At 38.4% G+C, this 15,104-nt stretch overlaps 1 protein-coding gene across 1 annotated transcript in view; it reads right to left on the bottom strand.

The window, feature by feature from the left end:
• The window catches only part of kcnh4b (potassium voltage-gated channel, subfamily H (eag-related), member 4b), a 54,045-nt gene extending 38,941 nt beyond the window's left edge, over positions 1–15,104 (bottom strand). Inside the window, exons 1-2 of the mRNA XM_042507689.1 lie at positions 15,029–15,104; positions 814–1,047 (exon numbers count right to left, since the gene is read on the bottom strand). Of these exons, the coding sequence (XP_042363623.1) occupies positions 814–1,047; positions 15,029–15,104 (310 nt within the window). The remainder of the gene's footprint in view (positions 1–813; positions 1,048–15,028) is intronic.

Raw genomic sequence — 15,104 nt, 5'->3', positions numbered from 1 at the left:
TTCCCTTGAAACCTGAGCAAATTGGCCTCATCTAAAATCAACAATGTCAGGCAATTAAAAATGTCACAAGAAATCACCCCAAATTAGCAAGGAATTAGTAAAAAGTTGCAAGAAATAAACCTGAAAAATTGCTCACATAAAAAAGAAAAGAAAAATGATAATTAAAAAAAAAGGAAAAGCTTGAAAAATGTGCTAAAAATGCAAATGTAATTAACTTTAAATGTATAACTATAATTAAATTATCATTTTGTAATAATTGTAATTTCTTTCTTAAAAAAACAGAATCATTAATTCAACTAATTCATTGTCTTTTCAGCTTTTTCTAATTTCTGGCAAATTGTAGGACATCTCCTGTCAAGTTGCTCGTTGCCTTTTTAACAATGTTTTTAAAAGGAAATCAAACCAATTTGCTCAGATTTTAAGTGGTTAACTTTGAGATTGTTTGTTACCTGGCAACAGCGATATTGCTTTTTGTGGAAAAAAGGCCAAGCTCGCATTAAATCACCCACCAAGCAAGGTCAGGTGCGACACAATGTACTGTGGTAGTTGTAGTTCTTCTACATCTTAAGCAAAAGTGAATGCCAAAACCCTCTGTTTTCTCTGGTCATGTAGCACCAATTTTAAAAGTATTTGTATCTTTCTACTGCAAAGACAGCCCAGTTTTATTAAAAGAACATCTTTCCAGTGCTTGAATAAGTCTGAACAAGATGTAAAGAATGCTAATTGCCAGATAAAAACTTTACTTCTAGATGAAAGTTACTGTGAAGTCACAGTTGGGCTAATTCGCCCCTTTTCTCTTTTCCATGCACCCACCGTTCTTCTTGTAGAAGTGGACTTCAGCCTGGTACTCCTCTTTCCCCTCCAGAGCCTTCTCCATCTGCTGGGCCACGTGCTCGCTGGTGTCGACTCCGTGCAGGAAGCGGCAGCTGCAGTTCTTCTGCATCACTTCGGTTCTCGTGAAGCCCGTCAGTTCGCAGAAGCCGTCTGAGCAGTAGACGATGGGGTACCCGCGGTGGCCCTGGGCGTTACCCAACAGGAAATTACTGTCTGTGAGAATGACACGAGAAGGTGTAAGAAGAAGTGAAGCCTCATGGAGTCAGAAAAAAACTGTAAAACATAAAGTTCAAGGCCATTGTGAAACATTTTTGAGAAACAAACCAGCAACAAATAACACATATCGTGTTTTAGTCTGAAGTTTGGTGCAAATTTGCTCTTGGCACTAGAATCAAAGGCTGTTCTGCTCTTTGATCGCAGGTCAAAGCTTTGCAGGTTTAAAGTTCAAGTAAACATGAATCACACTTTGGTGTGGACTCAATTTGGGGCTAAATTAATTTCCCCAGAGCCGCCATCGTGTGATTTCAGGACTACTGATGTGGATGGCTGAAGGAAATGGCATCTTGTGCTACGAGATATAAAAACAGCTGACTGTTAGTGATTGGTTCATCTGATTTGATGATGTGTGAACTCACAAAGGATCAGACTTAAGAATTTACTAAATGGTTAAGTAAATGGCTTGAATTATCTTTGGGTACACGCAAGCAAGAATATATAGATGACAACATCAGAAGTTCTATTAACATTTTTTATGTAGTCAAATACATTTTTTAAAATGATACATCCACAGAGCTTTTAGAAAGGTGCGGATTAAATACATATGATTGTGAATTATTCATTATTACAAATTTTAACAAGTCCAAATGATTGTTTTGTTTACCTCTGTGTAAGATATGTGATGTTTGGTTACCACTTCTGACAAGGCTTGTGAGTCAAATTGATAACGGCGCTAGTATCTCGGTGTCATATTTATTTGTTTTGGATTATTGAAGAAAATAAGATCTGCGTGGAACAAAAATTTGTGATACTTCCACGTTTTGTTCAGAAAAAGTATTCCACTTTAATGATTTTGGAAGCATAAACACAAATGCCGGAGGTGAAAAGTTACTGTAAGCTACACCTCAGTTAAATGACTTCAACATCGCCACCACAACAAGGCTGTAGAGCTCTGTTTGGCATTATTATGCACTCAAGTCTCGTTTAGCCATTTGTAAGCAACCAGTGTTTTTAAGACATGTAAGTGCCAAGCTTGAATTCCCAGTTAGGATTCATTGTTCAGGAGGTTTTTATTGTGAGATGAATTATCCACAGAGTTTTTTTTCTCACCAAACAAAACTGCCTAGATGATTAAAACCACTGACTGAAGCAGTTTCACATAAAAAAAAATCAGTGTTTTTCCAAAACTATTCTGCTTATCATGTAGGGGAAACAGGGTGGCAAAACATACAATAACTGTCTAGAGCCAGGGTTTATTTTGTCCATTCTGGGCTTCTGTAGAAACACTGTGGACTCCATGGATGAGGACCTGCACCCTATGTGGATAAAAACGGATCATTTTAAGATAATGAAAACATGATAATTCATATTTTCACGTGATTATAAACTAAAGAATACACACTTACTAAATTACATTCAATTTCTGCCAATATATCCCCCTAAATCCTACAAGCTGGAGCTTTTATTATGCTCAGCTTTCACAACTTTTCTTTCATATTTCACTACTTCCTCCATAAATTACTTTTACATAACTACAAAAACATATATATTTCAGGCCAAATGGCATGTGAATACACAGCTTATGAAAGCAGCTTTATATCAAATCTTTTTTCAGGCATCGTGATGGATTGAACCTAATTTTAAAATCCAATAACACACAGGAATATTTTCAGCGTCCCCTGCTCATGTGTTCCATCACCTGGTCATTGCATGTTCATCTCAAGGTGCTGATATTAAATGGGAAAATTCAATGTGCCTCCATAAACTGATGAAAATCCATCAGATCCATACATCTAAATGTTAAATTAAAGTGGTGGAATATTAAGTTTGTTATGCAGGTTTTTACATCATGTGAATCATATGATTCAGATATTGCTCTCCAGTTTTGCTATTTGGTCAGCACCAAAACATCTCTGCTTTGCCTTTTTTTGTTTATATTAATATTTTATTGAACTATTTTTTTCACCTGTGGTCAGAAAATCAAATGACTCATACACATATAAATATATACATAAAACAATTAATAACTAAGTAAAAAATATTTATTAAAAACTTAAATAAATAAAAGCATAAGAAATCCTATGATAAAAAGAAACAAGCAATGATAACAAAACAAATGATTCCTTTCTTCTTTTTGTTTTGTTTTTTCCTTGTTTTTGATTTGTTTTTAGCTTTTGATTCATCTTTCTGTTCGTTTTTGGTTTTAACTTTAGTTTATATTTTATTGTTATTAGTTTGTTTTGTCATACTTGTATATTTCATGTCCTTTTCATTTGACTATAAATGGTTACATTGGAGGTATATGCTGAATTAATAGGTACATTCTGTGAAGTATTATTATCATTGAAGATGTATTAAGTACTGTTGAAGACGGTCATGAAATGACTAAAAGTATGATAATATTGCGAATTTATTGTGTTTCATGTGTTTGTGACAAAATAAAAAGTTTAAAAGAAATATGCATACAAAACATATCCATATTCCTACATAGCTATGCATCACAATATACCCTGATCTACCAGCAGCAGATTAGCTCACAGACACCCCAAAAAATGTGTAAGTGAGTCTAATGCACATGGTGTTCTGCTTTGCCTCTTTCTTATTTCTTGCCACGCTTTCAGCACCACGGACAGCTCTCCAGCAGGGACAGAGCCGCACCATGTCCTGTTTTTTTCTTTTTTCTCTCTGCTCTGTTATTTAATTCCAGTAACTTCGGGCTGCAGTGCATCTGTTCCTGCAGACCAATATATAAACCCTGGCGACAGGTAGAGTTTGACGTCACACTTTCCCTCAGTTTCTAAACTCGTGTGACCTTGGTAAGCAGAAGCAGATTCTTCCTGCAGTGTGGCTTCTTTGATGGAGAAGATCTATCAAAAGAGCTACCAGCAGAAGGAGCTTTGAAATATTTCAAAACAGTAATACACAGCAGCAGCAGCAGCAAACCCTGGGGTCCTAAAAACAAGATAAAAAAAAACTAATTCAGACTTCCTCTGACCTCCGATTTATTAATTTTGCAGTATTTTATGAAAGAAAGATGCAGAAGTTTTTCTGTCTTGTTCAATGCTCGCTTTACGGTTTTAATTGTGACCTGCCAACAGACTGTAGCTTACTCAAGCAAAATACATCAAATGGCATTTCACATGGTCCCCTTACAAATCAAATGAATACATACACAAACATATAACAACCTGCAGCCTAAAACATCACCTGTAAGCCATAGTCAAGCCAACACCATTCAACAAAAACATCTTTTGGATTGGTTTTCACTGTCATGTTATTTAATCTATTCTCTGTATATTCTGCATGGATCCCATTAAACAGATATGTCTGTTGTACTCCCACAGCCCTTAATGGACTCAAGTGCCCCTTCATGGTGCCCCTTTGACTGACTGGTTGTGAAAAAGTATTTCACCACAAAGCAAATGCAGTTGCTGTGGTGGATTCATGGCTGCACGTGCATCCATGCAAGACATGGTGATACTGGAATTGTCGTATTTACGCTTCTCTATTTTTTATTCTTTTGTTTGGTCAGTTTGCATTCATGCTATCACTCTTAGTGACACTTGTATGTATATATTTGTATAACCATCACTTTACAATAGTAATTTAAACTTTTCTTTTGTGAAACTGTGTAGTTAATTTGTTGTAACTGCAGGTTTACTTGTTATGGTTGGTTTTTAGTTGTATGTGGGTTCTACGAAGAGCCTATGCTTTTGCCCGTGCAATAAGCTTGCGCCATCGTGAGCATTTAGCTACTTGTGCACTCTTTTCTCTTTCCCTTTGCAATTACACCACTAAAACCCAGTGATGGCAGTTTCAACTAATGCAATTAAAACACCAAAAATGTGGCATAATGGCAACAATATTAAACAAAAGTTCAACATTTGCCTCCACATAACTCACAAGCCTCACAGACAAAAGATTTTTTTTCCTTTTGCTAGAGATGTTTTCCCCACCAATGGAACATGCTAACATTATTAGCATAAGCCTATGCCATTTTACATTGTATAAAGTAGCCTAGCAGTCTATTTCCTCAACACAGATGAAGCCAGGGACAGCAACATTTAAGAAAAAAGACAATGTTACAAAATCTAGCTCCATTATAACGCACAAGGTTCACTGACAAAAGTCAAAATGACATTATCAGATCACTGCTATCTTTGTTTGGGGAAAGGCAGTGTGTATTGTACACTACAAAATCTAGTGTGGCCTTAGATTTTTCATCTTTTCTGGTGAATTTTACAGCTCTGAATTACAAAATAATTGAAAAAATATGAGGAAATTATTAAGTTGTCAAAATGTTTTTACCCCACGTTTTAAAAACCAATTTGCTCAGGGTTCACAGGTTTAAATACCTGTGAAAGGGTCTGAACGCAGCACAAGAGAAGTGATGTCGATCCAGGCTTCAAAGGCTAAAAGCCCCTCATACACTTAAGCATCTACTGTTTAGGTGTAATTACATTTGTAAGGAAACATGCATACATATTTGTTTGCTATCTCTTGTAAAGGTCTGCACCGAGGCATGCGACCCAGCTCCACAGCAAATGAATTCTTTCTGCTGCTTAACTGAAGACATCAGACTCCAGATTTTCTGAGTGCCAAGCAGAGAGGCAATGCATATACAGTCTGAATTCCCCCAATTCCACAGAGAGCGAGCCTAAGAAGGAGATGTATTAAGCAGCTGTTACGGCGCTTTCCACAATCTAGCACTTTAATTGGCCAGACTGAGCTGAAAGCAGTCCATAGGGGATGTCTTTCTGAGCGGTGACAACCTTTCTTGGGTGTGCAGTGAGCAGTAACTAAACTGTCACTGTGGAATTATAGAAAGAGACAGGCATTAGTCGGATCCATCAACAGGCAGAGGAGCTTTTATGCCTATATGCTATGCTTTGCTGATGCTGCTGTTCCCTACACTTCAAAACAGATATTTCTGTTCTATATGTCAGCTGCAGACCTTTGTGTCATGTAGAGTGACTGATATCTGTTGCTTTTCATCCAGCGTTTTGCAAATACAGTCTGTAAAAACAAACTGCTCTGGTACTCCATCTCTGCCTTTTCACATCTAAAAAAATCGCCCTAGAAACAACGGCTGAACACGACATGATAGCCTATCCTGAAAAAAAAAAACAAAAAAAAAAAACAACATGCCCTCCTTTTCATGTTCTATAAATTTCTAACACCCAAACTCAGTGAGCCAGCAAGTGTCAGGGAGCAACTGCATTCATCTTTGGTTTATGTAATGTTACCTAAGAATAGGTACATCTCCACTCAGCATCCCTAAATCGGTCCTTCAAATAGGTCAAGGGCAGGTGTAGTCATAAATCACCTTTAAAGCATGTATTAAAACCAATGAGCCACCATGAGGGAAAAAAAATAAACTTTTATGCTGTGTTTGGAGGAATGTAAACTGTGCTGATTCACACTGTGGATTAGATGAGTCATTGGAGTTATCTGCATGATTCAGTCATTTCATTCAAGTTTTCTTTAAATGATTTAAATCAAGTGAGGTCAGTTTTTACTTTGAGACTGGACTGGAAACAGGAGAAAGCAACCTGGCTCAGTGTGAGGGTACCAAAGGCTAAAATAGTTTAGTTTAGTTTTTATTTTTTCAGCTGTCTTGCCTTAATTTGATAGGACAGTTTAAGATACAGGAAAAAGGGGAGCCAGAGGGGACATGCACTAAAGGGCCACAGGTCAGAATCGAACCCACGCCTCTGTGGTAAGCACTCGGCTTGTGATGCTCAAAGCGCAAAATAAACCAAAAACATTTGAAAATCTCTACAGCAATGTCTCTGACCCGGTTCACAGACCTTGTTGTGAACAGTTTCATGTAGGAACTGTTTTCTTTCAAGAAAAAGAAGACATACTTTATTGATCCCCAAGAGGAAATTTTGTTTTTTCACTCTGTTGTCTTTACATGTTACATACACAGGCCTGAAATATACACACGTGCACAAACAGGACCTGTCAACATGCATTAAATGGACAGATGTCAGAACAAGGGAGCTGACCATGGACAGGTGCCCCAAGCAGTTTGGGGTCCAGTGCCTTGCTCAAGGGCATCTTGGCAGTGCTGAGGAGGCAAACTGTCACATCTCCAGCTACCAGTCCACCCCCTATACATAGTCCATAAGGGGACATGAACGGAAACCCTCCGGTTCCCAAGTCAAGTCCTACTGGACTGAGCTACTGCCGCCAATCGTATCAATGTGCAGAAGAAAGCGTGCATCTACTGTGGGCTCAGCTAGCACCACTGAGCTAACTAACGTTACAGCTCAGCTGAAAAGGACACCATCAATGTTTACATCTCATGCTGTCACAAGCATGAACCTCTTATCCATGGGTAGATGCACGCCTCCTTCTGAGTGGTGATGCAGTAGGTCGGTAGAAAGAAACTAGTTCCTACATGAAACTGCTCGCAACAAGGTTTGTGGATTCTCTTGAGTAACCGGGTCGAGATTTCTGCAGAGACATTGCTGTTGAGATTTTCAGATGCATTTTGTGGCGCTGTTAAAACCACAAACCGAGTACCATTCAGTTTCATTATATTCAAGAGAACATCTCTATGACCAATATCTCCGACATGCTGCAACTCACACCAAAACAATCTACACTGGTAAACAGCATAGCAGTTATGACGAAAAATATGTATTTTTGGGTTAACTATCCCTTTAAAAATCCCTTTACTTCAGCTTCTACAAACAGATACTTATTTCTTCTCTGGTAACTTTGTAAGCAAGCAATCCAGCACCCATATGAACCCCACTTGATAAACACTTTCTGTGAGTGTATGTGTGTGCGTGCGCGTGTATGCGATTGTGACAATGCCTCAATTCTTAGGCCGTAATCCTCTCAGGGATATTGCTTTGAGTGGCCGCTCCGCTGCTCCAGCTTCCTTAATTACACATCTGTGCTGACTCGCTACTACTGTAATCTGACATGATGTCGCTACATGCTACTGCTGACAGGAAGCAGCCTGCATCATGTCCATGTTGCACAAGTTTCTCAGTGTATAAGAGACAGATGAGGCCCAAGTGGCTTGGTCACTGCCTCACCAGCTAATTACCAGCCAGGAGCATGTAATTACTTATTGGGGCGGATGAGTGAAAGTGCAGGAAAGGTCGGCTCTCAGGGGAAAAGGTCACTGGTTTGGTAAAGAGGCATGATGAAATCAGTCACTTGGTGTGTATTTTGAAATCAGTGATTAATGACATTTTATTTAGTGCTTGTTTAATAAACTGATCTCTGCTGAGTGATCTGATTTCTAAAAAGCCAAAACGACTGTATTTATGTGGCGCCTTTATTCTGAGAACGGTGCAAAGTGCTTCACAGAGCCTCACACCCACTCACACCTACATTCACGCACCGATGGAGGCGGAGCTCCCACGTAAGGTGCAGACCTGCACATCAGGAGCAGGTTTAGATTTTAGTGTTTTACTCAAAAACAGTATTTTAAAGAATTGATGTGAATGTATGTAAAAGTAATCCCTATGAGCAAAAAACATTTTTTTCCAATTTTGGCTATAAGCTGCCATCAGCTCATCATGGATTTTTTTTTATATGGCACGCACCAATTGCAATTTTCTTGGCTAATTCTGATTTTTTTAAAGCCTAACCTGCCAATTCTGATTTTGGCTGATTCCAATTTCCTTTCTTTGTAACAACTATCACTGACATTATACACAGATATTTTGGGAACTTTTCTTTAAAGCCACTAGAAACTTGGCTTAAAAAATTAAAAATGCCTATATAATAGTAAAGATGATCATTAAGCATCCACAGAAATCTGAGTGAAAAAAATTCAACTATTGGAAAACATATTTCGAAAAACAGTTAATTTAGCTGCTCAAACCATTTCTCAGGATTGTGGGGGCGTGATCAAATCTGGCTTGATTGACAGCTCATGTAACATTACCATATAATTTTCCTTTCAATAGATTACTTCAGGGATGATGTTTTTCTGTAGGTCGACACGGAAGTTAAGCATCCTCTGGTCCTCTGATCAAAAACCCAAATTAGGGATTTTTCCGCTGAATTTTGTGTTACTGTAGAAAATGAACCTGATACTAACACATTTGTTAAGCAAGATAATCTTTCCAAATGAACCCCACTTAAATGATTTTTGAAGCCTGTGAGTGACTGCCTTTTTTAAAAGACACATCAAAGCTTCAAAATTTGCGAGTAGGACATTACCTGATATATTTTACATTGTAGAACAAAATGTAAAAGTCTATTTAAGCTACTGTTAACCACAGACCTCTACTCCAGCACAGACAGTATGAGGCAAATTAATTTTTTTCTTGCACATTTAAGTGTGTAAACATGTTCAAGTAAAAACCCAAAATGCAAGTATGCACTTGAAAATTAGCAAAATAGGTTCCCCTTTAAAGATTTGCACATCACCAAATGAATGCCTACATCAAGCTCAGCACCTGCAAAACTACACACAAGGAGCTTTAAAAGAAGCAGCAAAGGAAGAGGCCACACAATAGCTTCTGCTATCCAGCGGCTTCTGTCTGCAGCATTCTGGTCTTTTAAGACCTGCTCATCAGCTTGGTAACAATGAGCTCCATAAGGTTCAATCTGACAGTCCTCCCCATCCCCTCTTTGGTTCTCCAGTCGTCTTTTAACAGAAAAGTGTTAGAAGGGGAAATAAACCCGGTTCTTATCTCTGCCTGCAGCTGCCCTATGGTTACACTGCCCCACAGGGCGAGCGCTGCTGTCAATGTGAAAACGCCGCCGGGGAGGTCGTGTAAAGGAGTGAGGGGGAAGGTGGAGATGAGTGTAAAGGACAGGCGTGTATGCTGTAACACACAAACATACATGACAGACACAGCACCCAGTAGGAAACTGGAAGGTCGAGGTTTTCGCCTGTTTGACAACCAACATCTGCCCTCAGAGAACTCCACTTCAGGGATCAATATACAATCACAAAAGGACACATCATATAGAATCAACACATAGTGCACACTCGAAGCCCTGAGCGCGCACACACACACACACACACACACACACACACACACACACACACACACACACACACACACACACACACACACACACACACACACACACACACACACACACACACACACAGATCCTTGGGGAACAGGAAACGCTGACATTGCCATGAGCCAAATACTGTGCCATGCAGTGCCAAAGGTTACTGACTTAACCTGTTCTGACATTTGGCTTATAGTGTCGGGGAGTTTATACACCACACACCAGCAATTTTCTCAGTCCAGGAACTGTTACATTAAAATCAACTTAAAATTGCTTTCGGTTTTATAAATGTTATTCCTGAGGTGGAGCATGGCCCAATCAATATTTGTGAGCAACTCTCACTCAGAGCCACAAACTGGAGAAATTACACTGAAACCTCCAGATGGTGATGAAAATGTGAAATATAAGCTGCACAATAGATAATGGCTGGAAGAGCTTTTAAAACCAAAATGCTCTATTATTTGTCCCAGACAGTAGTTACGCTTTGCATAAGGCTAGGGGATGGTCTTGTTTTGCATAGAGGAGGCAATCTGAATAATTAAATGGACATGCTGCAATGTTAAATGAAATAGGATAATGATGTTTACATAAATTATTTTCTGATATAAATTGTACTTATTGCAAACAGCAGATGTGGCAAATGTTGGAGTGACACGTTAGATAAGATGTGTGACCGTGACTGCTCAGTCAGCAGAGCTGCTTTCTGTCATTTTGCTGATCTAAAAACATTTTTTAACTGATGTGACTGAAAATCTGAGACAGACGTCATGTTTTACATGTTAAGGTTGTGTAAGGTTTGTTATGCATTGTCTGGAACTGCTTTTTTATTATGTTGTCTGTATATTTTGTTTTGATGTGTTAGAGGTTTTGGCAGGAGAAACAGCTTATTTTCCACTATCAAGTTGAATGATGATACAAGATTATATATAGTGTAATTAACTTTACTTCAAGCCTTTAAGTATTGAACATTGCTGAAAACTGTATTCATCAGCTTCTCCAATTGAAGGACGGCACACTTTTAGACAGGAACATGGTGCCTCCATGAATTATTTGCCTTTATAATTTCTACTTCTTCAGAATAGCAGTCTAGATTCCATATTGCAACTTATACACTTAATAAAAATATATGACAATGCATTATGTTTTATCTATTTTCTTTACAGAATATTCTAATTATTCTGTAAAGAAATACAAGTTTTTAAGGATAAATAAGGTGCCAGAGTGCATGATAAAAGCATCAAAATACAGCTTAAAAAAAAAAAAAATCCCAACAAAACTTTCTCCCGTACAGAGGTCGGGGCTGAGCCCTCACTGACCACAATTCTTAGAAACGCCCCTGATAATTGGTTTACAAACTACCTGCAATGTCACAAAAAACCTTAAAAAAAAGTCTTCTAGTGTCAAACTCTGCACATACATGGTTCTGGACAGTGAAGCTCAAACATTCAAGAGGAACGAGACGAAGAAGAAGAAGAAGAAGCAAACACATTTTTACCAAATACTGTATCTTAAAATTAAGATAATTAAATTAAAAAAAATTAAGAATCTTAAGCCAATTTGTTTTCCAGGAGAAGAGGAAAGCCACCTTTAGCTGCAGCAGGTTGAAGGCAGCTTGAGGTGACACTGAAAGCTGCTGCATGACCCACAATGCCCCTTGGTTCAAGATGTACCTTTCCAAAACAAGAGACCAGCTGGGTTCTAAAAGTCCTTGATTGGAAAGCAAGTTCAAGTGTTTTCTCTTAAGCGGACCATCCTTATCTCAAAGACTTAACTGTTCAAGCATCATACATGACAAGTGGCGGGACTTTGTCGCCCCGGCAACAGAAAGGAAGCTATTTTGAGCTGTGGACACTCGTCTAGGAGCCACAGTGTTATGGTAGCCTTTGAGAATGTCTTAAAAGTGGCAAAAAAAAACTGGCATTAGGGTTAGTGTTGTACACTAACTGCACATCTTCATCACAACCATTATTTAGTCATGTATCCACAAGCACGCAGGTGAAGAAAAAACACTCTGCTACACTGACATAAAGCAGATATATTACTGCCGAGAATATGAAATAGTTTGAAGCAGCATAAACTTGCAGTTGTAAGGTGTTGGATGTGGGCTCAGCTGTTCAGAGCTACAATAGCGCTGAGATACTGTAGATCTTTGGGGCTGAAATACCACAAAATATGAGACAAGTCCCGTGAAACTTCAGCACTCACATCTGACATGTTTCTAATGTTACACATTGGAAAAGCCAGTGGGCCTCATGCAGGAACGAATATAGAAACAAATTTCCGATTTTTTTCTGTTCACAGACATTATTTGTTTTTATTTTGTTAGAAATGATTGATTTCTGGAATTTAACAATGTTTTCTTATTGCTGCTCTTCCAGGGTGTCAGTAACAGACACCTAAATTTAAAGCTTTTTAAGACCATTTGAGCATACTTTTTAACCAAATTTAAGACTGAATTATGGACAGATCATCTTTTTCATATTTAAGCATTGCAGTAAGTAGTACACATGTGGTCCTTTTCAGAGATAGATTCATGTATGAATATGGTTATCAAAATGAGGTAAGTGCAAAAAGTAAAAAGACTGTTATCTCATTTAAGACTATAAAAACTCTTGAAAGATATTGTGTGCTTACAGCTCTAAATAGTGCACGTATGGTTTTAGATGCTTTGGCCATCGGCGCCTCACGCAGAGAACATTTTCTAAAGATCCCACAGATCTTTCTGATGTGAAGGATGAACGGCTGCTGAGCCGTTTTAAATTGTGTTGAGCTATCAACTACCTATAAAGTAGTTTTGTTAATCATTTTTCATGCCAATTCATTTCAGGGTTCCAGCTTCTCAAGAACTTTTTGCTTTTCCTTTTTTATTTTTTTAATTAATTAAATTGATTTAAATCCTTCTGCATTGAGTAATTTTACTTTTAATACTTTTTCTGACTATGACTTATGACTGCTGACGGACCAGAGCATTTCTACAGTGTGGTAGTTTATTATATCTATTCAACTTCCTCCACCACTGCGGCTGACATGGCATTTACAGCATCATGTGTCAAAGTATTTGCATACGACACAACCCCTGCTCTTATATAGTGGTTCGAAGGTTATCAGTGCTAATAAGTTGCTTATGATCAAGTGGGATTCATCATTCAGCACACCTGAGTGAGAGCAGATTTGGATGCTTCAGAACATCTGGTGTATCTGACTTTTCTTATAATAGTTTCTCATATCACAAAATTAATTTTCTGATAAATTAAGAGAAAACATGAGATAAGATGTAAGAGAATGTTGCTGCATGAGGCCTGCTGAGCCCCCACAGGGAGTGTTTTTCTCCCTCTTACCCAGTTACACTTTGAGATCAGAGATGAGGTTCAACCAGAGAGCAGCCCTGAGGACTCGGCAGGGAGTCCATGTTTTGCTAAAGGACTCTTCAGTCGGGCCTGATGCAACATGAGGCCGCGACCCCCTGATCCTGCAGCTGAACTGTGTGCTGCACGTCATCTCTAGATTCAAAGTCTTTTCATCTCGCAGACTTCTTAGTTTGTATTTTTAAGTCTAGTCTGTGTTGAGATATGAGAATTATTCCTGATGAGCAACGTGTCTGCGTGTTTTAAGCTCCTGAGAGACACCTCATTAGAATGCCTGACTCACAATCCAAAGCTATAATTGCATACCCTACACATCAATTACACAGTAATGTCACCAATTTCACTGTGTTTATTTCCCCAAGTCGATCCGAGACCCAGCTCAGAGAGAGAATGACTGCGAGCCAGCAGGCTATACACTCAGGCCGCTACGATTAGCAGACAGAGGGCAGGCTGAATCGACATGCCAACAAAACACAGACATCCCCACGGTATTTGTTTACAACGAGCCACAACCTCCCCTGAGGTGGCACAAGGTACAAAACAAGAGACACAAGTCAAGCAGAAATGGCAGTGCTGCCTAATGGCTGCAGTGGCTAGTTTAAAGCTAACAGTGTGAAACAAATGTGAAAAGACAACATGATTTCTGAAGGTCGATTTTCTGTAAAAGTGCAGACAAACTTTTTTTCTACATCCCACTGCAACCAGCAGCAAATGTGGCTTTAGTCAGGCAGTGTGTGGTGTTCAGGGCACCAGAGACTGACCTGAGAACAGATGCATCTCGCTTAAGTTCAAGTTCGTGCAGGGGATTTATTCTTCTCTGCCAGTGCTGATAAAACACTAAGTATGCTACAGCCAGCGAGTCTTACTTCTTGTGATGGCGGCCATCGTTTTTTCTTATTTTTAAAGTATTTTTTGCCTTCATTAAACAGTACATGGCTGTCAGGAAAGGGGAGACAAAAAAGGTCTATATCTGGATTTAAACCAGGGACATAGCAGTGACAGGAAAAGCCTGAAACCTGATCAAATTGGCTAGATTTCCTTCAAAAACATGGAAAGGAGGTAATGAACAACTTAACAAGAAATGACCTTAAAAATGATCAAGAAATTTATAAAAATTTGAAAGAAAATTAACAAAAATTAGCATAAACAAGGGAAAGAAAAGTAACAAAACAAAAACAGAAATTGACCTTAAAAAGTTTTTTTTTTTTATAATAATAATAATAATTTTCTGTTATTACATTTTAATTGTATACTAAGAATAAATTAAAATATTTATTTCTTGATATTTTTCCCTGGTCATTTGACAATTCAATTTAGTTTTTTATTATTTTATTTAGCTAAGTTTTGGGTCAATTTCTTGTCATCTTTTAATATGTTTGCAATTTTATAACAAGTTGCTGATTGCCTTTTTTCCATGTTTTTGAAAGTTTTAAACACTTGTGAAATTGCCTGAACGCTGCACAAGAAATCTGATGTCCATCTAGGTTTTATTTAACCACTTGGCCACCCAATTTTTACTCATTTTGAAAGATCAACAGAGAGTCTTGTGTTATATGAAAAACTACATGTACCAAGACAATTCATCCTCAGAGTGTTCACATTGTACTCACGGGTGCCATCGAAGCGTGTAGCGATGGTGTCCAGAAAGGTGTTCTGCGGGGCCAGGAGGCCCTTCATCACTGGCAT

The sequence above is a fragment of the Plectropomus leopardus genome, chromosome 19 (assembly GCF_008729295.1).
Source record: "Plectropomus leopardus isolate mb chromosome 19, YSFRI_Pleo_2.0, whole genome shotgun sequence".
NCBI lineage: Eukaryota > Metazoa > Chordata > Actinopteri > Perciformes > Serranidae > Plectropomus > Plectropomus leopardus.
This window is presented reverse-complemented; position numbering and strand designations above follow the sequence as displayed.